At 44.3% G+C, this 25317-nt stretch overlaps 1 protein-coding gene across 1 annotated transcript in view; it reads right to left on the reverse strand.

Moving 5' to 3' along the window:
* EFCAB7 (EF-hand calcium binding domain 7) overlaps positions 1 to 25317 on the reverse strand; it is a 333043-nt gene that overhangs the window by 72391 nt on the left and 235335 nt on the right. The window contains exons 10-11 of the mRNA XM_069232519.1: positions 16815 to 16948; positions 10190 to 10338 (exon numbers count right to left, since the gene is read on the reverse strand). Coding sequence (XP_069088620.1) covers positions 10190 to 10338; positions 16815 to 16948 — 283 coding nt within the window. The remainder of the gene's footprint in view (positions 1 to 10189; positions 10339 to 16814; positions 16949 to 25317) is intronic.

The raw sequence follows: 25317 nt of genomic DNA on the forward strand, positions 1-25317 counted from the left end.
TCTGGTACCAGTGGTGCGTGTTAGAGGTATGTGGAGTGCATCGGCCACCAGGGCAGCCAGTTTTCACACGGAGCCAAAGCACTGCCAGTCCACCCCCTGTAAAGCACCAGAAGTTGGATAGTGCCCGACGGGAGAGGGTGAAGACTCCTGCCGGCAAAGCCGCCGACAAGGGTTCCGGGGGGAGTGTCGAGTCAGCTGTGACCCCTCCCAAGGTGGTGAAGGGGCAGAAGAAGTCTCCAAAGTCTGGGAGGAATAGCACGGCGGAGAAGGCCACCATCCTCCCCGCTGGCCAGGACGCCACCGCCAGCCCCATCGTCACTGGTCCGGAGACCACCGCCAGAGTCAGTGCCCTGGAGGGCAGCATCGTCGTCACTGGTCCGGAGACCACCGCCAGAGTCAGTGCCCTGGAGGGCAGCACCGTCATCACTGGTCCGGAGACCACCGCCAGAGTCAGTGCCCTGGAGGGCAGCACTGTCGTCACTGGTCCGGAGACCAGCGCCAGAGCCCTGGAGGGCCCCGGCACCCACAGCCCCGCTGGACACTGAGGGACCGTCATGCCACACACCGCTGCACAGGTCACAGACAGCAAAGTCAAGCACCGCTGAACAGGGCAAGCACCACTGAACAGGGCAAAGACCGCCATGGCAAGCACCGCTGAACAGGGCAAGCACCGCTGAACAGGTCACAGACAGCAAAGTGAAGCACCGCTGAACAGGGCAAAGACCGCCATGGCAAGCACCGCTGAACAGGGCAAGCACCGCTGAACAGGTCAGAAACGGCTAAGTCAAGCACCGCTGAACAGGGCAAAGACCGCCATGGCAAGCACCGCTGAACAGGGCAAGCACCGCTGAACAGGTCAGAAACGGCTAAGTCAAGCACCGCTGAACAGGGCAAAGACCGCCATGGCAAGCATCGTTAGCCCATGTGCGGCTGGGACAGTGACAGAACTGGGACCATCACGAGGAGCGTGATGCACTCTGGGCACCAGTCCCCCTCCGGAACCAGTGGAGAACTGCATCCACTACCTGAATCCTTCACAGGATGAAGCACTCTGGGCACCAGTCCCCCTCCAGAACCAGTAGAGAGATGCATCCACTACCTCTGTCCTTCACAGGATGAAGCACTCTGGGCACCAGTCCCCCTCCAGAACCAGTGGAGAACTGCACCCACTACCTGAATCCTTCACAGGATGAAGCACTCTGGGCACCAGTCCCCCTCCAGAACCAGTGAAGAGATGCATCCACTACCTCTGTCCTTCACAGGATGAAGCACTCTGGGCACCAGTCCCCCTCCAGAACCAGTGGAGAGATGCATCCACTACCTCTGTCCCTCACAGGATGAAGCACTCTGGGCACCAGTCCCCCTCCAGAACCAGTGGAGAGATCCATCCACTCCCTCTGTCCTTAGCAGGATGAAGCACTCTGGGCACCATGCCCCCTCCAGAACTAGTGGAGAAGGCATCCACTTGAGAGACTGTGGCTTTGCACTCCCCAGGATGGAACAGTGGGCAAACCACCCACTTGTGAGACTTGAGAGACTGTGGCTTTGCACTACCCAGGATGGAACAGTGGGCAAACCACCCACTGTAGAGACTTGAGAGACTGTGGCTTTGCACTCCCAGGATATGGCAGTGGGCAACCCACCCACTGTAGAGACTTGAGAGACAGTGGCTTTGCACTCCCCAGGATGTAACAGTGGGCAAACCAACCACTGTAGAGACTTGAGACTGTGGCTTTGCACTCCCCAGAATGTAACGGTGGGCAAACCACCCACTGTAGAGACTTGAGAGACTGTGGCTTTGCACTACCCAGGATGTAACAGTGGGCAAACCACCCAGTGTAGAGACTTGAGAGACTGTGGCTTTGCACTCCCCAGGATACATCAATGGGCATGGAGCCCCGTCGTGGATCTGGCTTTGCACTCATCTGGCTGAGGTGCCCCCCCTTCCCTTCCCCCTGAGGTGCCTGTTGTATTACTATCTGATGACCCTGCAGTGGTCTCTCCGTTTGTGGACAGGTATCTAGTGTGGGCCTCGCCCATGCATTTTGGGCCCAGTGGTCCACAGACATTGAATTGTGCATACCTGCACTAGTAATCGTGATGTATATATTTGGAATGTGTATATATTTCTGTATATATGAGCTTACTGTATTTTTATTCATTACAATAGTTCTACTGATTCCCTTTTGTCTTTGCATTCTTCCGGGGGGGTTGTGGGTTGTTACTGTGATGTCTGGATATGCATTAATGTGTGTGTTGTAGTGGGTGAGGTTCGGGGTGGGGGTGTTGCGTTTGTGTCCCCCTGACTTTTGCCTCCCCCTTCCCTATGTCGTAGGTGCAGTACTCACCGTTGATGTTCGTAGAAGAGCAGGTAGACAAGCGCAGGGAGTATTTGGAGTTCGGGCTCCATGGTGCCCTCCTTCCTCGTGGCGTGTGTTAAGGTGAGCGTTTTCCCATTGCAAAAGCTGTTTCCACCGTGTTTTTATCCACGGTGAATCCGCCCCGGAAAAGGTGGCGGATTGGCCTGTTGTAATAGTGTGGGCGGTACATTGTCTCCCGCCTGTCTGGTGTCTGTACTGCCGTGGCGGTCGGAGTGTTAAAGTGGCTGTCTATGTTGGCGGTTTCCGCCACGGTCATAATTCCCTTTTTTTCTCCGCCGGCCTGTTTGCGGTATTACCGCATCTTTAACACCGTCCGCCAGCCCCATAATGTTTCTTCTCTTTTTTTAAAAGGTCTTTATGATATGATTTGAAGGTCTTCTTACCTTCCTCAGATGGCCTTTCGGAGGACCTTGTTCTTTTCTTTGACCTCTCTGGAGCGTCGCTGTCGTCATCAGAGGTGGTCGCCTTTTGAACTTTACACTGCTGCAGCCAGAAAAGCAGCAGTTTTTGTAGGAAAAGTTCTATACATTTTGCAGCCCTTCAACTGGTGATTTGGGTAGAGAAAGTGAAGACATTCTTTATGTGGGTCATCCACGTGTAGACGTTTTCTGCCACAGGACTTGCAGGCTCTGAACAAACCTATTTTAGAGGTCTCAGACATGTTAGAGATATATTAAGCACAAGAAGTGGAAAAAGCTGAGCAGAGCTCAGGGAGACTCCCTTCACATGACATACAGTAGATAATCTGAGGGAAACTGCCTCTCTGATGAGTGTTCTAGAGGGTGCTGTCACCTGACTGGTCACAGTTCAAGTTTGGTTCCTTTTACAAAAGGACATGGATAGGTTGTTAAAGAGACTGCTCGTTGTCATTAACGCCTATGGTAATGATACATACTTTAATGTTATGGTACTGTGGGACTCCCATGTCGACGACTGGGAATGCGAAAGATCCAATACTGGATAACTGTCTGGCTGAACAAAAGTCAGCCTGACAGATACTCTTCTGGTTCACGTCAGGCAGTCAGGAGCTGGACATGTGCTAAATGTGCAGGCTCCTGGCTGCCTTAGCTGAAATTTGCTGGGCCGAAGCAGTCATAGCCCTGTGGGTGTGATCTTTTCAGTCTAGCAAAGATGATTCGAGCCCCTCTCCCCCTCATGAAGAGGAGGAGCGTCACCGATTGCTTCTGACCTGGGTGATTCAATTTTAAGCCCTGAAGTGCCCAGGGCCGATCAGTGACACCTCGTCACAGAGTAGGGTGGGGTCAGCAGTCTCAATGACCCCATCCCACTCTGTGATGAGTTGGGACTGCTGCCTTCCCTCATTGGCTTACCTTAGGTCAGGCACTGAGGAAAGGCAGCAGCCTCACCCTCCTGGGACATCCAAGGCTTCCCTGTTAAAGCTGCTGAGGTACGTTTTATTTTTTTGTTTTATGTTTGGTGCGTGCGTGTATGAATGTATGTGTATTTGTTAGTGAGTATTGTAAATGGGTGTGTGAGCGCTTGTGTGAATGAATGGGTGTGAGTAAGGTTTCTGTGTGCGTATGTAACCTACCCCTCCCTTGTAAAATTATCGGCCGCCATTGCCTATGTCTAATGTCGATTTGGCCCCAAATGCAGGAAGTGTGGCGCAAAACTTTTTATTAACATGGCCAAGTCGACATAAGCATCTGATCAGAATGACATCCAACAGAACAGGACATAGAAAAGCCACAACAGTTTGCATACAACAAGGTTTACTGGCATAGAGAGAAGAGACTCCACATTCAATGCAGTATTTTCACATATAAGTATCTACCAGGACTGAAAAGGAGCCTGCAGGTGCCTGCCGCATTGGTTGAGACAATCATACATAGCAAGGATATCCCTTGTGATGTGCAGGATTTGAAGCATTCTCACTCTAAGTTAAAAACAGCTTGAACCAAAATGTCCTTCGTCACATAAAAATATTGTTGAAGCATTTGTATGGAAAATAGATGAGACCGACGCTCTCTCAATGAAAGTCTGTACTGGGAAAATGGTTATTACTAGTCACACTTTCCCAGATCTAGAAAACCCGAAGAATGCAATATTCCAAATCAACATGCTAAAAGTCACTAGATGCCAAAGGCCAAAGGGGAGTGCCAGTGAAAATCTACTGAAGCCATGTTGAAATCCCAAACAGGACAGGCTCTTAGAATGAAAGTGTATGAAGGTGCTGGTTAAGAACCCCCTCTTGTTTGCTATAGGCGTGAATTGCTGCCTTATAAAAACTGCCTATCACTAGGATGTCTGATCTGGACAGCTCTCTTACAAAGAATAACAAATATTTCAGAAGACATGAAAATTTAGTAATATTCTGCATTAGTCAGTGACAAACCTGACACAGCCAGAGGCCCAGGACATGCATTGGTGCTTGGTAGATAATGTGGGTACCTGAAGCATTGCACTGATATCATATTCAATTCATGAGGATTGATGTGAATGTGCCTGTTTAAAGAAGACAAAAGATTCCATATGTGCAAGAGCCCAAGGTTTCTCCCCATTATTGTCAGAAGAATTAGGTACTATGTAGACATCCAGCCCTAAGGAACTGAAAGAACCCAGAAGAGAATTGTCTATGGATGATTAGAACCCCAAGTCTAATTTTCTTAAGGACCACAAGTAACTAGTGACCCCATTCTTGATTTCCAGGCAGACATAACTACTAGTGAGCCTGGTGTATCCTGCTCCATGGCATAGGAGCGACTAGGACATGGGGAACCAGAAATGTGAGTCAATTGAAACCTTGTGCTGAAGGAATGAAGTTAAAGCTTTAAGCCCTAAACTGCAGAGACAAAAGTTATCTTTGTTTCAAATGCCATTCACTGCAGCTGTGTCCACAGACTCTCCAATGAAAAACAAAAGCATAGCCAGGGCACCAAGAAGATGGCCTTGTTCAAAGAGGCCTAAGAACAGGAACATTACATGATGTAGAGACCATATGGCATATTTTGGGTTAGGCGGTCTGTCGTCCAGGTGTCAGGAGATGAGGCTAGCCCACCATTTGAAGGGCCTTCTCCAGCATCGTAGTGAAGACTGACAGAGACAATTTAAATCACATTTTTATATATATATAGCAAAATACTCCTGGCTATCAACCAAAGAAAAGTAAATCCTGCGTCACACGTGAAGCTGTGGAAATATGTATCCTTCTCCTTTATAGCATAGGGCAATGGCATACCAAGTGAGATGATAATATGTACTACATCCAAATGATTCCTTGAGAGAAGGAACCAATTTAAAAGATGTATGTGACTCAGATAGCACAAACACAGCTACAAAGCAAGTGAGCGCTGTAGAAAGGTAAAGGTTACAATGATGCGCAGGCCAAGCAGAGTAATGACACGGAAGGAGAAGGGAAGGAGAAGGTAGGAGATAAACAGCAAAGTAGAAAAGAGCAGGTTTAATTAAGGAATGGGTCTGCATGTGGGTGGGGAGGAGTAGAAGGAGGTTTCTCTTCAACAGGAGTAAGGTAACTGTGTACGTACACTACAACTTGGTGCTGCAAAGAAGTGACTAGTCTTCAGCTCTTTATTGTGGAGGAGAATAAAGAGCTGTTTGATTTTAATGTCTATCCTGGCGCAATATTCTGCTGCTGTGCAAAGAATAGGCAATTTAATTCTAGGATAAAATACATTTGCAGCATCAGAACTCACAGCTTCAGAAATGCCTGGACCTTCAGCAATATCTCTAGAGAGATTGGTTTGGAGTAAAGAAAGGAGAAGGGAGACATGACGTAATAGGAGTCAGAACCTCTGTACAACTCTGGAAAGAGGCCAATGGACCAGCATAATTTCCCTCCAAAATGAAGAAACAAGGAAACCTCCTCCCCCAAATTCCTCACGTCTCTACTTGCCTTGAGTGATCTTAAATCAATGGAATAGGATTGGTAAATCTGGTTGTTTACTTCATTGGAGGAAACAGTAGGAAGTAATTGTTTGGCAGATGAAAGAACTTCTTCCTTTCACCAGTGCCTGGCTGAAAGACTGGTTGGCAAATCCATGAAATAGTCACCAATCTGGCCACTGGCCAAATCCTAGGCCAGGGAAGCCTTAGATTGAAACTTGGTCAAAACAATAAAAATGGATTTCCTCATCAAGGTCCGTGTCTTACACTGAAAATGGCTTTTTTTTGCAGTAGATGAGAATTGGTCACTAGCACAGAAAAGAAAGCCTAACACAATCTCCTATGACTTAATAACTACAACCATCCTTGTCTGCAATGTCCTGTATCAAGGGGCATGCATATTTGACATCCATTAACTTTCCTGCATGATTCCTTGACATGTATGGCAAGAGAGCATCTAAGATTTTTCTTATATCCTTAAATATGTGCAGATCACAGTCTGATAACCAGCATTTGCAACGGCATGGCACAAATAGAATAGGGCTTGTTGGTGGAAATATTTGACTCCTGCAATGTTGAACTTTATTTTCTTGATCTAAGCAGCAGAGCATAATGCAGCACGGCCATTGTTAAATGGAGGAAAGGGAATAAGAGGAGGCTCGTACCTTTTTGTCTTCAAGTCCAGTGAATTTATCAATTTCCACACACATGCTTGGAGTCTGTCACCAATTAAAAAATTACCTTTAATAGATCACTTTGCAGGTACAAAAATCTTCAAGATACTCTTAGATGACAACAGCAATGCCAGGCATAATCATACAAAAATAGTATGTTAAAGAAAAAGAAGAAAGATAACCCTCCTCAACCTTCTTCTCTTGAGTTGCCAGTCATTCCCATGTCTATATCTGAATCAAGTGGGGAAAATGATGACTCCCTAGGTCCAGAAATTGCAGTCTCAAGTGCCTGCAGTGATTCAGGCAAATTCACCAGAGGGGAATATGGGAGCAGGCATAGAAGGGAATGGGTCTGCAGAATCAAATGGTAGGTATGAAAAAAATAATAATAATAATCGACCCTGAAAAGAATGTGCCATGAAAGTGGCAAAACTAACCTAAACAGTGGAAAAGATGAGCAAATGAGGTCGAGAGAGTAGCTATGATGGCAGCTAAACTCAACAACAGCTTGTGGCTTAACCGTCAATGGAGAATGTGGATGTAATTGTAACAAACTTACTTAAATGGACTAACTCTTGCCACACACCGGCCGAAGTCCGAGAGGTGTCATGGCAATCTTCATAGATAACCCAAATGGTGAAACTAGAAGGAAATGTCAGGAAACACGCCTATACCTGTAATCCTACCTATTACAACTCTTAAAGAAAGATCCTAAGTGCAAGGATGAGCCTTAATGTGTGCTACACATCATCATAGGTGGGAAGAAGTAAGACGGCCGTCATGTAGCAGAAGCCGATGCTCAACCCAAATATGGTTAAAATGCTCCACGACATGAGCTCAGGGGTTTGTGTGAAGGAATCTGTTCTGGCCTTGATAGGATAATAAAGCTCCTATGGTTTTCCCAGCTAAAAAATGAAAACTGACTCCAGTCTGCTCTTGCCATCAAGAGTAATCAGTGTTGGAATCAGATTCACTCTTTCTTATATGACACGACGATACTGCTACGCTACATAAATTACCACTATGTGAAACAAAGTAAGTATGCATCTACGGTACCAAGTACTAAGAACATTTTCTCTGACTGTGGTACAAAAAAACACACATTGGCCAAAGTGGTGTTTTCAGGGTGCCCACTCTCAGGATCAAGAAATGAGCAATGGGCACCTCAGGTTGTAGCCAATATCAGCACCTCAGAGCAAGCTCCAGTGTTACAGCCTTTATGTCATCTTTGGTAGAGTTGCCAACAATGCAGTCTGCTCTCCAACTATATGACTCTTTTTTTGTTATTTCTAACTATCTGAAACAATATATTTTTTGGACTGAAGACCTCTTTGAATGGTGGTGTGCTCACCTTCTACTGACGTTAAACAAATCTGCTGTACTCCTGTGGAGTGTGTGGATCTAAGATATCCGACTGAGTCTTAAAAGTGCAAATAGAGAAATAATCCCATTTTGGACATCTGAGGCCCCAGATACTACAACTGATCTAAGTTTATGAGAAATGGAATGTGCCAGATTGAATTTTCTTTTTACAAATCTGGTGAGTGAAGGCAAATGCAGAAACACTGCAACAACTGCAATGTTGGCTGTGACCAGGAGACACCTTTTGACTGTTAAAAGCACAGAGGTGCCTGGAAAAGTGGGTGGGGTGTATACTGAACCTGCCTTTGAAATTAAATAAACAGTTTCTTGTCCCCTCAAGTAAAGTAAAACACCTTGCCGAAAGCAAAGCCGGCAGAGGTACGGAAGGTCGTATACCATGCATGTAAGGACTTTGTTGGTTGTATTCATTCTGCCACCAAACCACAGACACTACTGCAAAAAAACAGCTATGCTGTCACCCACACAGCCTATTCATAGGCATGAAATTGACATCAGGAGACTGCAGCAGTGGAGAAGATCACTATGGAAACTGTGGCCACTGAGTGGGACGGCAGTCCATACAGAAGGATCTCCAGGCTACACCAAAATAATGCAAGTCGCTGACAAGCAAGCTCTGGCTTTATGGTTGGACACTGGCAGGGCTCCATTCTCCCTCTCTCACACTTTGCTAGAGCACCTGACACTAATTAGTAATCAGGAAATGACATATAAATGTCACAACCACAGAAGGGCAGTGTCTCATGCACTACTTTAGTGAGATATTCAACTTGATGTTCACCTGACATGCTCCTCCATTTCTGCCTTGACTGCTTAGGAATTCAGACTTTGCAATGACTGTTTCAGTCCCTGCTTCACTCTCCATCCTGTATTAGGAGATAATCTTTATTTATTTTGCCTTTGTTTTTGCCTCTCCTATTTTGACTCATTCCATTTCTGATGCACTTAAGCAATCTTTGGCAGAGTTCTCTCTGACTGACTTCACTCACTTGTACTTGTGTAAGCTTCCTATCATTCCCTGAGGGCTTTATCACCATTTCGCTGAAACTGCTGCTGAGATTTTAGGTTATCAGCGGCAGCGCATTGCGATAAAACAGGTAACATGCGAACAACATAGACTCACACTGTACCATGACTACATCTTACAGATGATTACCTTTTTTTTGTTTCAGCTGACCTAGAATCCCTGCTACTAGTTTGACTAAACCTGGAGGAGAAAGCTGTCCTTTCTGATATTCTGGCATCACTAAATGGAGTAGAGATGAGCCTCTCTGGATCTACTCATGAGGGTACATCTGTCTTCAGCACCTAGAATGGGGCAGCATGTGTCCAGCACCAAATTACTCTGGCCCCCTTTTATGAATGGGAAGCATGCTTCATTCGAATAAAAGAAGGAGAGGTGTTATTTAGAACTGCCAAATGGATAGGCATTAGATCACACAGTGAAACATGGATCTGCAAAAGTGTGACACATTATCAATTAAAATGCCCTCCCCAACATCACAACTGCTAGGGACTGTCTGACTCGTAATTCATAGATTAAGGATTCCTACAACAACAAAAAATAGTCAGTATTCAAAACTTTGAAGGCGATTTAATTTCCTGATGCTTTGTAGCAGAAGACGAAATAAACAGTATCTTAAATATTTACAATATGCCCTTTAAAAGCACATAATGAAACTTTTACTAAGCGGCTATGCACAGTTCATGTAAATTCATGGACAGTTAACTTGCAAGATCTAACATTACAAGGAATAATAATAATATGTGTATACATTAAATAAATTAAGATTGAACGTTTCAGTTGGTGAGTGCAGACCAATGCCATAGTCAAAATAAAGGAAGTACTATGAAAGCATGCATTTTATTAGCATATGTGGTGGACAGTACCTCAGCCAGTTCCAGTGCTCTGTTGTAACCCACTGATTGCAAAGCCACCCACAGGTCCTCTGGATTCCCATCATGGTCATTAGCTTCCATAAGATTAAGATCCATAAATCCTTGTCTAGTTAGTTCATTCTTCTGTGTTTCAAAATTTTCTATTAAAAGAGGAATATTTATTAGTATTCGGACAAACACATAAAGGCTATGCCACATAAAAACAACTTATAGACTATACACTAGCATTCTGATACTCAATGTCTTTTCACCCTGCTCCCAAGATTTGTTTAATTATATCCCCTACTCAGAGGTATCACCAGGTAAGTAATTGCTTATGTGATGTGCATGATGAGATGATCACCTGAAGGCCTGTAGAGGACAGCAGGGAAAATGAATGTAGCAAAGACTTCTTCGGCCTGGAGCAGCTGAATTCTCTGCAGACAGTAGCAGCTATTGTTAACAATTAGTACCTGCCAAAACAAAGGTTACAGCTGAACCTCATGCTTGGGAATAGTATTTGGAGATGGAGTGCTCTAGTATGAGAAGACTGAACATGTACTGTTCAAAGCCCAGGTACAGTATTAGTATGGTCCAGGCTGCTGTTCACTGATACCATGTATATAATTTTAATAGAGAGGCAATCACATTTCTAATGACACATTATTTAAGTTGTCGTGTATTTTCTGTTCTGTGACACAATTTGCACCAGAGCATCTTATATAGTACAAGCAGAATTTTACTGCTTTGTTTTTCTTGGGCCATTTTCATAGGCAGTATGGTCACCACACTTTATTGATGGCTAGAGTGAAGATTGTTTGCTTCACTTTGTAGAGCTGCAAGTCTTCAAGTATTAGTTGTTTGCATAAGACAGCTATTGATGCTCACTTGACATCATGAATCTCATGAGTCCCTCCCTCCTCCAGGAAGCAGTGCTGATCCCTTGAAACATACAAATATCACCTATTGTGGTTGCCCTGAAATCTCTATAACCCATCAAATGATGCTAGCAAACTCCTGGAAACAAAAAAAGCATGTAACTTCATTAGTAAGCATTAGTAAGCTCAACAGTATAACTCTGGATTTGGTTTTGTCAGAGGAATATAAAGTCCACTAATAACCATGAGAAATGACCACTGTATCTTCACTAAAATAAGGTGACTGAGCAGGGCTGATTCTCAAAGGACTACTAGCAACTTATGACAATGTAGGCCTTGATATACTGCTGAAATGTGGAACAGATGTGGATCTCAGGCACTGCTTTTTTTGCTTTTTTTTTTTACTTTTTCTTTTTTTTGACATTCATATAGCACACCTGGACTGAAAGGTGCTAAGCACTTTTGTAAAGAATGCATAGATAACATTAGTTTACAATGCATAAGTAAGGAAGTTTACAGAAACAAGAACGCACAAACGTAAGAAACCAGTACAGTATGAGATCACCTTATAGTGTGATCATAGCAGTAACACTCAGTGGAGTTTAAGCTCATATCTGGATGGAAGAGATATTCACAAGGAGGTGGATGCTTCCGAATTTATTGTTTTGGGGCAGCTGACGTTTTGAATCAATGCATTTCCAACAGAAGTGAATTTCAGCTTCTTGATCCTTCAGCATTGGTGAATAGTTCAGTGATAGATGGAGAACTGCAATTCTGAATGGCCTTGTGAGCAAGGCAGCAGACTTTGAGTTCTATTCTTGCAGGAATTGAAAGTCAGTTGAGGTCTCAAAGAATGGGAGTAACACAGCCGTATTGAGTTGGTCGGATGAGATGAGGTGGCAATTTCTCTTGAAATGGTGTAATTGCAAATTAGCTGCTTGGCCATTTCACACACACGTGGAATGAGTGACAAGTTTGCAGCCAAAATGAAATTTGAAGAGTCACAATAGGGGGAAGCGTTGGAGAGTTGCAGCCTAAGATTAGCAAATTTCAGATGGATGAGCCAATTTTGTTTTTCTGGGAGTTGGATAGAACTAGGTCCTCAAAGACATGAGAAGTTGGAAATGGTCTTTCATCCAGGTCTTCAGTTGTGTGAAGTGGTTTAGCAGGGTGGCTTTGTCTGTAGTAGTAGAAGTCCTCAGATACAGCTGTTAATTATCAGCATATTGATGCATGGTGACAAAAGTGTCTTTTAGAATCAGGCCTAGGAGCTCCATGTACAGGCTGAATTCAGCTGGCACGAGGATAGAGAATGCATGTCCTAAGTGGTTTAAATGTTCTCTCTGATCTTTAACAGAATGTGTGCTTGGTTAAGAAAAATGAGAGCTAGTTTATGACCTTTCCATACAATCTCATGCAGTGTTTAAGAATCAAAAAGTGCCTCTTTGGTCAATTGTACCTGAGGCAGCTGAACATTCATGTGACCAGAATGTGTTGGACATCATTCAAAATGTTCACAGTTGCAGCTTCAGTGGTAATCCAGTTATGAAACCAGATTTGTGCTTGTCTAACAGACCCTCATTTGCCTTAGTGTTAATTATTCAGCTGGTTGTCCACCATTTTTTCAACACCCTTCCTCAGTCATGGGAGGTTACAAAGTAGGTGGTAATTAGAATGGATGCATTGAGACCTGCTTTATGAGAGGAGTGATTTGGTTGGCCTTTGGAGAGTTTGGGTATTTACCCTGATTTAAAGATACATTTGTTAGGTTGTGCCACGAATCAAAGAAGGAAGAGTGGGAGGAATCATGCAAAATGGGCAACTTGTTTTTGATTGTTTTTGTTGGAAGAGACTCCCAGAAGTAGTAAGTGAGTTTAAGTTATTTAATGTTTTTTGTTAGATCACACTTTCAAACTGGGGAAAGGTGTCCTAAATGTTGGAGTTTTAAGGAGGAAAGAATGGCATGGTTAGGTTTGTGGCATATTGTCTCTAATGGGTTGTATCTTTGAAGTGTTCGCACAGGAAGATAAATAACAGATGATGTTAGTGATGTGCCAAAATAAAGCATTTCTCATATTAGCGGGTGGTTACTTGCACTTGAATGCAAGAAGATGTAGCTGTGGAGATAGAGAGCATGTAGATTTTCCTCAGATTCTTTAGCTTGGAAGCTGCCTAAGGTAATTTGGATTTCTTCCATAATTTCGCTTGTTTCCCAAGGGTGCTCTTGGTTTACATGATAGCTTGTGAGAACCAGTTGTTTGAGATTTAATCAGATATTTCTGAGCTGGAGAGGAGCAATACTGTCCACTGCATTGGTAATAATACACTTGTCATTTTTTTGTGGCCAGGTTGACATACTTTGAAAAGTCTAACCATTTGGTTTTGGGGTGGATACCAAACAGATGTTGTGATCTTATTCAGAGCTCATTCTATGTATTTCACTCTGTTTTGGACTAATGGTGAAAGGGTATGCTTTAGTGAGTATGTTAAAAGGGATCGGAAAGAAGTCAAACTAGTTAATGAAGGTGGGAGGAAGACAGTTGACTCGCTCTGAATCGTTGAATATCAAGTTGAGTGTTCTGTCCTTATTCTGGGCTACAAGGGAAGATAATTGTTTTAGTTTGTGTAGCTTAGCTAATTTCCCGACTGAGATAGAGTACAGAATTTTAAAGATACCTCAATCTCGATTGAGATTCCAGAGAAAAATTTTAATTAGTGTAAGCAGTATTCAACATTTTTTCATGGAAGCAATACTTAAGATAAAGTGTCATTAATTCAAATTACCTAAAGAGGTGTACTAAATAATCCTCAAATAAAAAATAAAAAAATTACTCCTGGCCGTTTCTCCAACAAGATGATCTTGTATGGGGCCATATTGTTATTTCAGCCAAGTTTCCCCGATATATAAAGCATCAATCTCGTATTCACTGTAATCAGGTTGAATATTTCATAGCAATTCCATTTGGCAACTTGGCAATTAGAATGATGCATGATAGACATTGGTGAAGTGGAGTTGGATTAAGAGCGTGTTGTCATTTCTTACTGATTTACATGATGGGTACAGGCTGATAAAGATACATTTTACATCGAGTTTCCAGGCAGAATAACCAAGAAGCTGTGCTGTTAGAGAGAAACATGTTAAGGCCTTGGAGAGAGGGTTCTTAACTATATTATTTCAGTAGTGATTTTCTGTTGAGGAAACCAGAGATATAGGTCATAGCAAGCTGGTCTACACTCGATTAAGATCAGTGAGGACTGCTTGCCTTCTCAAGATGACAGCTGCGTTTTAACTTGGCGGCGGCTGTGTTTTAACGTGGCTCCGGCAGCCTGCACCATCCTCCCTCTACCCGAAAAGACCGGGCCCAGCAGAGGACTGTGGAGAGTGAAGGGACTGCCTGGGCAGGGATTCGTGTTAAAAGCCTTGGGGTTGACTGTCCGCTGTGACGAAGATACCTGCCAGCCGCAGCGGGGCGTGCCGAGAAAGGTGGAGCAGGGAGCTGCCACGAGTGGGGAAGACAGCCCACCACTGACAGCCTGATCTGTGGGGGAGCCCAAGAGCAATGGCCCGAGAGGCCTGATGTGTGGCAGAAAAACCAGCACAGGCGGAGATGCAGATCCCCTGTCTTCTGCAGCCCAGCAACCTGAGCCCCTCTCTCCTCCCTGTTTGGAAGTACCAGCGGATCATTGCACAGCCTATGATGAGGTGGGAACGCTGGAGAAGGGGGCTTGCTTGGAGAGGCCCAACAGTGGAGGAGAGAGGATCAAGGAGCTCAAAGTACCCCATAAAGAGCTCAAAGAGGCTCTGGAGGCCGGAATGAAGTGACCAAGACAGGGAAGGGATGAGGAAGAGGTGATTCTCCCACAGCACTAAAGAAGGGGATCTATACACGGCACCAGAGGAACAGGGGCCCCCAGTCCAAGCAAGGAAGAGCTGGTCCTATCCTCGGTACTAAAAAAAAAAAAAAAAAAGGAGGGAACTACATACACTAGAGGCATAGGAGCTTCGACCTGGAGCCCGACTGATGGACTGCTCGTGCCGCACAGAGAGATGATTGCGGGAGCTGGGAGGATCCTTGAGGCGCCCTGGCAGATACTCCACATGTTTGTGCCACTGTTATCAACATGACCAAAGTACCCTGTGAGAACAAACAGGACATGCTTGATAAGTTCACACACCCAGGTGGAGTAGCGTTACCTCAGGGCCTGGGTACAATAGGAGGAGATGCATATGGGCCCGAGGCAGCCCCTTAAGGCCACAGATTTTACCCTCACAGACATCAATCAATACAGAGTTATGCTGGAGGCGAAAGTAGGTGTGGTTAGCAGCAACGTAATGCTCCTGCGCCAAGACCTCTGCAAGGCAGTCGAAAGAATCACTGAGGTGGAAATCCGAATCTCTGGAACAGAGAACTCAGTGTGTGTTCTGCAACAAACAGTAGACAAACTTAAATCAGCTAGACAACTTGCCGCCAGGGTAGATGATGCAGAAAGACGGACACAGAGGAACAATCTGAGTTTCCTGGGGATGGCTGACGAGGCCTCCTCTACTGGAACTTTCCTAGACCGATGGCTCAAATCCTTTATGCCACAGAATGACCTGTCCCCGGAGTTTTCCACTGAAAGAGCACACAGGGCCATGATGCTTGAGCATCCTCCCGAAGTCCAGCCCCATCTGATCATTGCCTGAATCCTCAACTATTTAGACACAGAAGCTATCCTTATGCATGCTCAGACACAGGCCCAATACACTACAAATCCTGTTCTATAATGATCTTCCCAGACTATATAAAAATGATGCTGCAGCACAGGAAAACCTTCTGGCCAAGAAATGGCTGTGGGACCTCAAAATAAGGTACATGCTCCTATGTCCGGCTAAGCTCAAAGTCATCTACCAATCTCAGAACCTCTTCTTCGAAGTGCTGGAGGAAGTCTTCCAATGGACAGAAGAGAGGGCACACAACAGATTCAACAATCCACTGTGGCCGAATGGTGCCATCCTAGACGTGGCACGGTCGCTGCGCTCCCCTGGCCAAACCAAGAGGCGTATAAGTGGTGAAGACCAGAGGCATCCTAGCGCGTGGCAGACTCTATGCGACCAATGGGTGGACACAATGGAATTGAGTGCAGTTAACCCCTCAGTTGCCAATCGGGCATCAATCAGTTCAGTCATAGAGCATACATGGATTAGTTCCCTCAGGAGCAGGCCAGTTTATGGCACTGTTGAAGAATAAATGGTTCAATTCCAATTGAAAAAGAACACTATATATGCTTCAAATATGAACAGAAAAGAGACTTGTGAGAAAAGGCAACTTTGCTACTGGTCATTAGCTTAACGGAGCCTAAAGAATCCAAGGTGGCAAGTTTCAATAGTGGATGGAACCAAGCCTACACCACTTTTGTCAATGAACCACAGCTTCAACAAATAATCTACTGATAACATCAATAAAAAGTGGGGCATATACATCCACATTTTTCTTTTAGCAGCTTGAATGGTTCTGGGTCCTGCTGGCATCTTGCAGGTTTAAACCTGTTACCTGTTATGATATGATATGAGCTGGATGCCTGCCTTCTGATCCCTATCTTAATTGAGGCGACAAGTACTTTTGAATAGACTGGAAATTGAAGGTGGGCAATTTGTGAGACATTATGCATTTGTTCTCACCACTTTCAAATTTTCAAATGGCCTGACGGCGACTGCCAGTCTTTGGAAACCTTAAAAAAATGATAAAAACAAAACTACAAGAAATGCGAAAACTCACCTTTGCAAACAGCCCAAGCATCGTCATCACACTTTTCACCACTAGTCCTCAGCTCATAGAAATTGTACTCTTCAAGACTCAGAAGACCATTTCCATCCAAATCAATCATGTCAAATATGTCAGATAAAGTTGCCCTGCAATTTTGTAAAACAAAATAAAGTGCAAGCTTTCGAGTGGCAATGGTTAATCTACTTGAGTTCACTCAACATTACACAACTGCCTCAACACAACAGAGAATCTTGCAACACAGTTTACCATTTTTGTGATGTATTACTTTACTTACAAAGCCTCAAAATAGGGATGAAAGGATGAATATATGGGGTTATATTAAGAGTAAAGTCATAACATTTCTATTAATATAAAATTGACTAATTGATTGTCCCTTTTCAGCAATGCATTGAAATCTGTTGTATATGTGGTTTCTCAATATCAATGGAAAGATACAAGACACAAAGAAGAGTATTTTGATAAGCGCCAGCAGCTTCAAGGAAGTGTGAGGCTGTAAACTCAATAAAACTACAAGTCATGAGTGACCCACTTATGTATTCTGTTTTCTAACACAACAAGCTTCAAGAAGAGTAAGAAAAAAATTACTTACATGTAACTGCAGTTCTTGAGCATTGATATTTTTCATAGATTATAAAGGCTCTAATAATTTCCTGCGGAAAGGCTGTGAACCCTTTATAGATAAATTAAAATCATACTAACATTGCTAGTTATTTAGGCTTTTTCGCGTTTCCACCTCATTGTACTTCAGTCAACTTTTTACCCAAAAGGGTGGTTATGCCTAAACCTCATTGTAGGAAGTTGGCTCTGTATATACCATTTCAAAGTAAGAAATAGTGTGCACAGAGTCCAAGGGTTCCCCTTAGAGGTAAGATAGTGGCAAAAGTAGATAATTCTAATGCTCTATTTTGTGGTAGTGTGGTCGAGCAGTAGGCTTATCAGAGGGTAGTGTTAAGCATTTGTTGTACACACACAGGCAATAAATGAGGAACGCACACTCAAAGACTTACTCCAGGCCAATAGGTTTTTATATTGCAAAATATATTTTCTTCGTTTATTTTAAGAACCACAGGTTCAAGATTTGCAGTAAACACATTAAATGCAAGGTACTTCACTTACATACTTTAGGAACTTTGAATAAAAGCAATATCATATCAGTCTTTGTGAAAATGGCAAGAAGCTATTTTCAAAGTGGACACAGTGCAAAAATCAACAGTTCCTGGGGGAGGTAAGTAAAGGTTAGATTAGGAGGTAAGTAAAACACTTACAAGTCTCAGTTCTGGGGCATAGGCAGCCCACCGTTGGGGGTTCAAGGCAACCCCAAAGTTACCACACCAGAAGCTCAGGGCCGGTCAGGTGCAGAGGTCAAAGAGGTGCCCAAATCACATAGGCGCCTATGGAGAACAGGTGTGCTCCAGTTCCAGTCTGCCAGCAGGTAAGTGCCTGCGTCCTCAGGGGGCAGACCGGGGGGTTTTGTAGAGCACTGGTGGGGGGGGACACAAGTAGGCACACAAAACACACCCTCTGCGGCACAGGGGCGGCCGGGTGCAGTGTGCAAAGAAGGCGTCGGGTTTCAGGTAGAAAACAATGGAGGGACCCGTGGGTCACTCTAGTGGTGCAGGCAGACACAAGGGGGGGGGGGGAGGCTTCTAGGGACATTCACCACCTGGGCTAAGCAGAGGGTCGCCTCGGGGTCACTCCTGTGCTGAAGTTCGGTTCCTTCAGGTCCTGGGGGCTGCGGGTGCAGTGTTGGTTCCAGGCATCGGGTCCCTTGTTACAGGCAGTCACGGTCAGGGGGAGCCTCTGGATTCTCTCTGCAGGCGTCGCTGTGGGGGCCCAGGGGGGCTCGTCTCTAGTTACTCACGGGCTCGCAGTCGCCGTGGAGTCCTCGCTGAGGTGTTGGTTCTCTGAATCTCGAGCCGGGGGCGTCGGGTGCAGAGTGAGAATTCTCACGCTTCCGGCGGGAAACGTGCAGTCTTTGGAAGTTGCTTCTTTGTTGCAAAGAAGTAGCTGGTTTTGAACAGGGCCGCAGTTCACAGGAGTTTCTTGGCCCTTTAGTCCAGGGCAGTCCTCTGAGGCTTCAGATGTCGCTGGTCCCTGTCGGATGCGTCGCTGGTTGTAGGTTTTCGAAGTTGGAGACAGGCCGGTAGGGCTGGGGCCAAAGCAGTTGTCGTCTTCCTCCTTCTCTGCAGGCTTGTAGGTCAGCAGTCCTTCTTGTTTCTTCAGGTAGCAGGAATCTAGTTTCCTAGGTTCTGTGGAGCCCCTAAATACTGAATTTAGGGGTGTGTTTAGGTCTGGGAGAGAGCAGTAGCCAATGGCTACTGTCCTTGAGGGTGGCTACACCCTCTATGTGCCTCCTCCCTGTGGGGAGGAGGGCACATCCCTAATCCTATTGGGGGAATCCTCCAAACTTAAGATGGAGTATTTCTAAAAGCAGGGGTCACCTCAGCTCAGGACACCTTAGGGGCTGTCCTGACTGGTGGGTGACTCCTCCTTGTTTTTCTCATTATCTCCTCCAGTCTTTCTGCCAAAAGTGGGGGCAGTGGCCAGAGGGGCGGGCATCTCCACTAGCTGGGATGCCCTGGGGCGCTGTAACAAATGGGGTGAGCCTTTGAGGCTCACGGCCAGGTGTTACAGTTCCTGCAGGGGGAGGTGAGAAGCACCTCCACCCAGTACAGGCTTTGTTCCTCGCCACAGAGGGAGAAAGGCACTCTCCCCATGTGGCCAGCAACATGTCTGGTGTGTGGCAGGCTGGCAGAAACTGGTCAGCCTACACTAGAAGATGGATTACTATTCAGGGGGCATCTCTAAGATGCCCTCTGCGTGTATGTTACAATAAATTGCACACTGACATCAGTGTGCATTTATTGTGCTGAGAAGTTTGATACTAAACAGTTTTCAGTGTAGCCATTATGGAACTGTGGAGTTCGTGTATGACAAACTCCCAGACCATATACTCTTATGGCTACCCTGCACTTACAATGTCTAAGGTTTTGCTTAGACACTGTAGGGGCATAGTGCTCATGCACATATGCCCTCACCTGTGGTATAGTGCACCCTGCCTTAGGGCTGTAAGGCCTGCTAGAGGGGTGACTTACCTATGCCACAGGCAGTGTGAGGTTGGCATGGCACTCTGAGGGGAGTGCCATGTCGACTTAGTCATTTTCTCCCCACCAGCACACACAAGTTGTGAGGCAGTGTGCATGTGCTGAGTAAGGGGTCCCCATGGTGGCATAAGCGATGCTGCAGCCCTTAGAGACCTTCTCTGGCATCAGGGCCCTTGGTACCAGGGGTACCAGTTACAAGGGACTTATCTGAGTGCCAGGGTAGTGCCAATTGTGGAGACAAAGGTACAGTTTAGGGAAAGAACTCTGGTGCTGGGGCCTGGGTAGCAGGGTCCCAGCACACTTTCAATCAAAACTTAGCATCAGCAAAGGCAAAAAGTTAGGGGGTAACCATGCCAAGGAGGCATTTCTTTACACTCATAGATCACCTTCTCATTCCCATATACTAGTCTGAACCACAAATAAAAATTACAGCTCCTCAAGAAGGAGGTCAAGGAATGTGAATCTATGACCAGTGTAATTCTGGAGAACTGTATATACAGATAAGCATCTTTTTGGTCTCCTGGTTTGGACTGTTGATAGATTTGCACACTTTTAATTAGAATCACTAGTAGTTTGCAAAAAATGTAGGTGGCATGATACATTTGCTGATAAAAACAGGTTCTGAAGCACAGCTATTATTTTGCTGTACATGGCCAGACACTAGTGTTCAGAGAAACTGTGCACCATTCTCCATGTCGCTGAATTGAAATGCCCTCAGGATTTACTCGTACATGAAGAGCTATAGTCATGTTGACTCCTCTCGTAGAAATGCACACTTGCCCTACTTCTAATGTTTATATTAGTCTTGCAGCTTTACAGACGAAGACGGTATGCACCATGCAGCCCTTTCCTTAGATAATGTTTATCTCTTACTGGTTGTAAAAAAACAGTCTGGTAAAAATGTCTTTAGTACCCGCGTGTCCTTTTGAATGTGCAAACTTCTTTCTACTCTTGAAGCAAATATGTCAAAATCTGTCACTAGAGACCACAGATGTTTCAGTTGAGAATCCTGATGGCACACAAGTCATAACGGATGGATTTGTAAAAAAAAAAACAAATAAAAAAAAAAAACATGCATGGCCGTTTGATGGACAAAGCTTTAAGCTCACAGGTGAGTTTGACAGATGTTATAACAAGTAAAATACTCTCTAATAAAGGACCCATTTTACGTTGTGATCAGACATAAGTGTGCTAAATAGGACAGTGTTCATCTCCAATGGATGAAAGTTATAACAATTGGAGGAAATGTTCTAAATCTAAAGCAAACTTTCAGAAGAAAGAATTTCCTTAATAACTAGCCTGCTATAGAAGCTTGAATGGAATTTGAAGCAATAAAGGTGAAACCTACTCTTTTCCCGCAAAGTATGCACAGGTTTTTCTATACAGTATTTTTTCACATTTTAGTCTATGACTTGCATGTGAAACTAGTTTCCGCGGTAGTCACAATATATCTACATTTCTCAATGATATTTAGTTGTCTAAGCTTCAAAGTGAATTGGAAATGTGTCACTGTTTAAGATTTCTCCCCTTTTTCAGTAGACAGTGGTGGGGTTCCTGAGTTTGTAAGGCTGCTAATCTGGCAGTGCATGTTTTTGGAGGTCGGATATTGCAATATGCATTCTTCACAACTATGCAGAAGGAGTGATATAATCTTCGGAAATGTCAATATACAAAAATATACATTTCTTGGGAGCTTGTTGAGGGATTCCAGGTCTATATCATGCCTCCATCTTCCCACCTTCTTACTTTCCAGAAAGAAAATCATTTGCTTTCTTTCATGCTTGTTTATCTTGCCTATCCTGTTCTTTAACACTTTAGCACTGAGACTGAACTCTAGAAACTTTCCTCAGCAATATCCTTCAAACTACTCTGCATAAAAGAGGAAGGTAGCTTAGCTTGTGAACAAACAAGCAGACGTACAACTACAAAAGATACATCAGCATAAAATGGAAAGGTTCCTAACCATTCAATAACCTGCAGAGCTCTAAGAATATATGAAACAATATATGATCTTAACTGCAACCAAGACTGGTTCTAAAGGAACGATATCAGAATTTGCTTTAGACACGCAGCACACAAACCTGAACCTCCAGATTGAGAGATCTATGAACTGGACAACTGTGCCATGCCGGTTGCCAAGATCACTATTAGAAGTCTTCAGTGATTTGCCCATTACTGATATAACTATGTCTTCAGGAGTACTCCACAGCAAACTATACAACAATTAAGGCTACAAAAGGACTGTTTTCAGACTATGTCATTCACCCTGCTAAACAACTGAACAGTTCATTTTAGATGTCATGCAGACCTTGCATGGCGTAGTACTCCGCACGGGAAGAGGCCAAATGGTCATTATAATGGAATGCGTTTTGTTGTCAGATGCAATAAAAAAGTCAGAGGTTATCAAAAGGAAGTAGCAGGAGTTAAACTCCCTATAGGTCATTTATAAATCGAGCGGCTTGCAAAAGCTCTCAAAAAGATTCAAAGCCTAAGGACCTAAACCTCCACCATGTAAACTAATCAGGTTGAATGCAGTCTCTTATACACTAAGCAGATATTCTATGACAAAATAAATAAAGAAAGAGAAAAATAAAGAAGGAAGGCTACTAGCACAATTAACAAAGTCACAAAAGACACCAAATTAGAACGATTAGAGATGGTCATGCTAATCTGCACCAAACAGTAGCAGGAGGCGGTGGGGGAAAGCATTTACAAAACTCTATGAAGATCTAATGACAAGCGAGACCCTTGACCCAGGACAACAGTAAGAATATCGGCCTAGGATCAATTTAATGTCAGACTTTACAGCCACATTAATAACACTAATAGTTCCTATAGTTTAAGGCCTTTCTAGCAAAAGCCTTCTACAAAACATTCTAGAATGTCCCTGACTCAGTCCCTTTCAATACTGTGTTATGTAGCATGGACACTCTCTCCCACATTAACTGATCAACCCTCAGACTCACAGTCGAAACTGGAGAATAAAACAGACTAATATGCTCCCAACTGGCCTATACTCTTGCTAAATGATGATGCAAAGACTTATTCTAAAAGCTTGATGACCTCATTGGAATACTAGAGACAATGGGCCTTATTACGAGTCTGGCAGTCAACAGACAGCCAGGCTCGCAGTGGCAGATGGACCACTGTGGTTGTGGCAGTCCGACCGCCACCTCACGAGGTTAGTGGGCAGACCCGCCAACCTACAGCTGTCCCCGCCAGGGTCTCTGATCCCGATGGGATGACGGCGGTTCAGGTTCTAATCAGCCAGGGCAGCACTGAAGTCACCAACGCTCTGCTGATTACAACCTTGCTTTCCACCAGCCTTTTCTCTGCCAACCTCCATAAAAAGGCTGGCAGAGAACAGGTGCAGGGGGTCACAGGGGGGGGCCCTGTACTGCCTATACCATGAGAAGTTTAGGCCTCCCCCCCCACTCAGCAACCTCAAAATGCGGAGTCTGCTCTGCAGACAGTGAGCATTTTGAAGGTGCTGGTGTCCCCTGCGTGCAATAACATTGCCACCAGCTCTATTATGAGCCAGCGACAATGCTGCTGCACCTTTCCCACTGGGCTGATGGGTGGGAACCTTGTTGATATTGTGAGAGTAGATAATGATGACTAAAGGGATCATCTTGGTTCCAACCTGTCAGCCCCGTGTGAAAGTCGTAATAGGGCCAGTGAGGAGATAGTCACCTCGATGGTGGTCTCCTCACCACAGGTCTGGCGGTCGACTCGTAATCAGGTCCAAAAAGGTTATTCCCATATAGGTGCCAAAAAGAAATTTGTGCTGACTGGCATTCCACTGATACTTCAAGTGTTCAAGTTCATTCTATATTTTATCATTTAATAACCAATGAACTCTGTCTTCGACTTCAACAAGCATCCCTCGACAAATGTATCCCTGGCAAGATGGACAGTGCATGGATGCCTGGATCTTGCTGTTGATATTCACCTTTTCCTTCAAACCCTGCCCTAGACAATCAGGGAAATTCACAATATCGATGGTGTACCCCTAGCTAGGAAATAATTGAAACAATACTATTCAAAAAGGACATCATATTCCTAAGAAAAGACACTGTCTGTACACATAGTAAAAAAAAACACAGAAGGTATGAAATAGTGTTGGCTTTTAAGAACAACATGAAACGGTCATGTGCACTATTTGCCACAGGTAAACCCAAAAACACAGATGACCTGCAAATCTGGTGCAACACAGGCAAAGTAAAGATCAGATTTAGGAATGAATGTAACTAGGAGAATGGTGCCCTGTATATACACAGTATCCCATAGTTTCTGGACAAGTTATAACAAATTATTTTGGTAAAGTAAGCTGGGATTCTCGATAGGAAGGAAAACATGGTGAAAATGAACATCCTCCTCAGGTTTCAAATTTTCGAGTGATCTCTGTGATTAATCAGCTGCCATTAAACATACTTGTAGACAAATCTGAAAACCTGTTTGGGACAATAAACTCCAGAATATAGTTCACAAGGTGATCTGTAAATCGCTGACCACTGACAGGTTGGCAGTAATGAACCTATGCAACTACATATTGGCAATGGTTGCTACAACACAAGACACATTCAGCCTTACTTGAATAAGCACATGATTATTGTCTTGAGCACCTTTATGTGTCATCCAAACAACAGAAGACTGTCATAGAAGACCAAGCATCACTCTTTAAAAATTACAGTGAAATACTGGGATACCACAGTTGGAATATAAGGGTTGACATGCTTTGTGTCACCAGTCACCTTCATTTTTGTCAAACCTAGTCTAAACAACTCATGCCTAAACAACATAACTTTCAATCTCTGTGTAGCTGACATGGATTAACTGTACAAAGAATGAATGCCACTCGACTTTGGGCAACACAAATTCACTTTCACTCCACTGAAGACAAATGTTTCTAATATAACCAACTGAAAAAGCAGGCATTACAGAAATTGGTAGTACCACAGGCATCCAGATTCTAAAATGCCCGAGTCTAAACAGATGCCCACTGACCTCAAACAGTAACTGTCCAACACTGATTGTCCATAACCTACATGGAGAAGTTCTGCCCTAAATTCGCCAGTCGGAGCTACATGTGTGTAAAGAAATCTCTGCTGATACATGGTTGTCAATATGTCCCAGTGTTGCTTCACCGTTAAAGTGCACAGAACACAGAGCATGCCAATAAAGGCCTTAACAGATGATACTTGTCTGTAATTGGAATGAGGTGGATATTCTCTGGCACTGGGAAGTTCTGCTGGGGAGGGGAGGGAAATAAGCACCACACACTATGTTCCTTCACAGTTACCAAGGTTGTCCGGAAGGAAAATGTATACCTGATTAAGGTCATATTCGAGGTACAAACTATATTACGAGGTGACTTAACATGAACCCAT

Source organism: Pleurodeles waltl, chromosome 4_2 (genome assembly GCF_031143425.1).
Source record: "Pleurodeles waltl isolate 20211129_DDA chromosome 4_2, aPleWal1.hap1.20221129, whole genome shotgun sequence".
In the NCBI taxonomy this organism is placed as follows: domain Eukaryota; kingdom Metazoa; phylum Chordata; class Amphibia; order Caudata; family Salamandridae; genus Pleurodeles; species Pleurodeles waltl.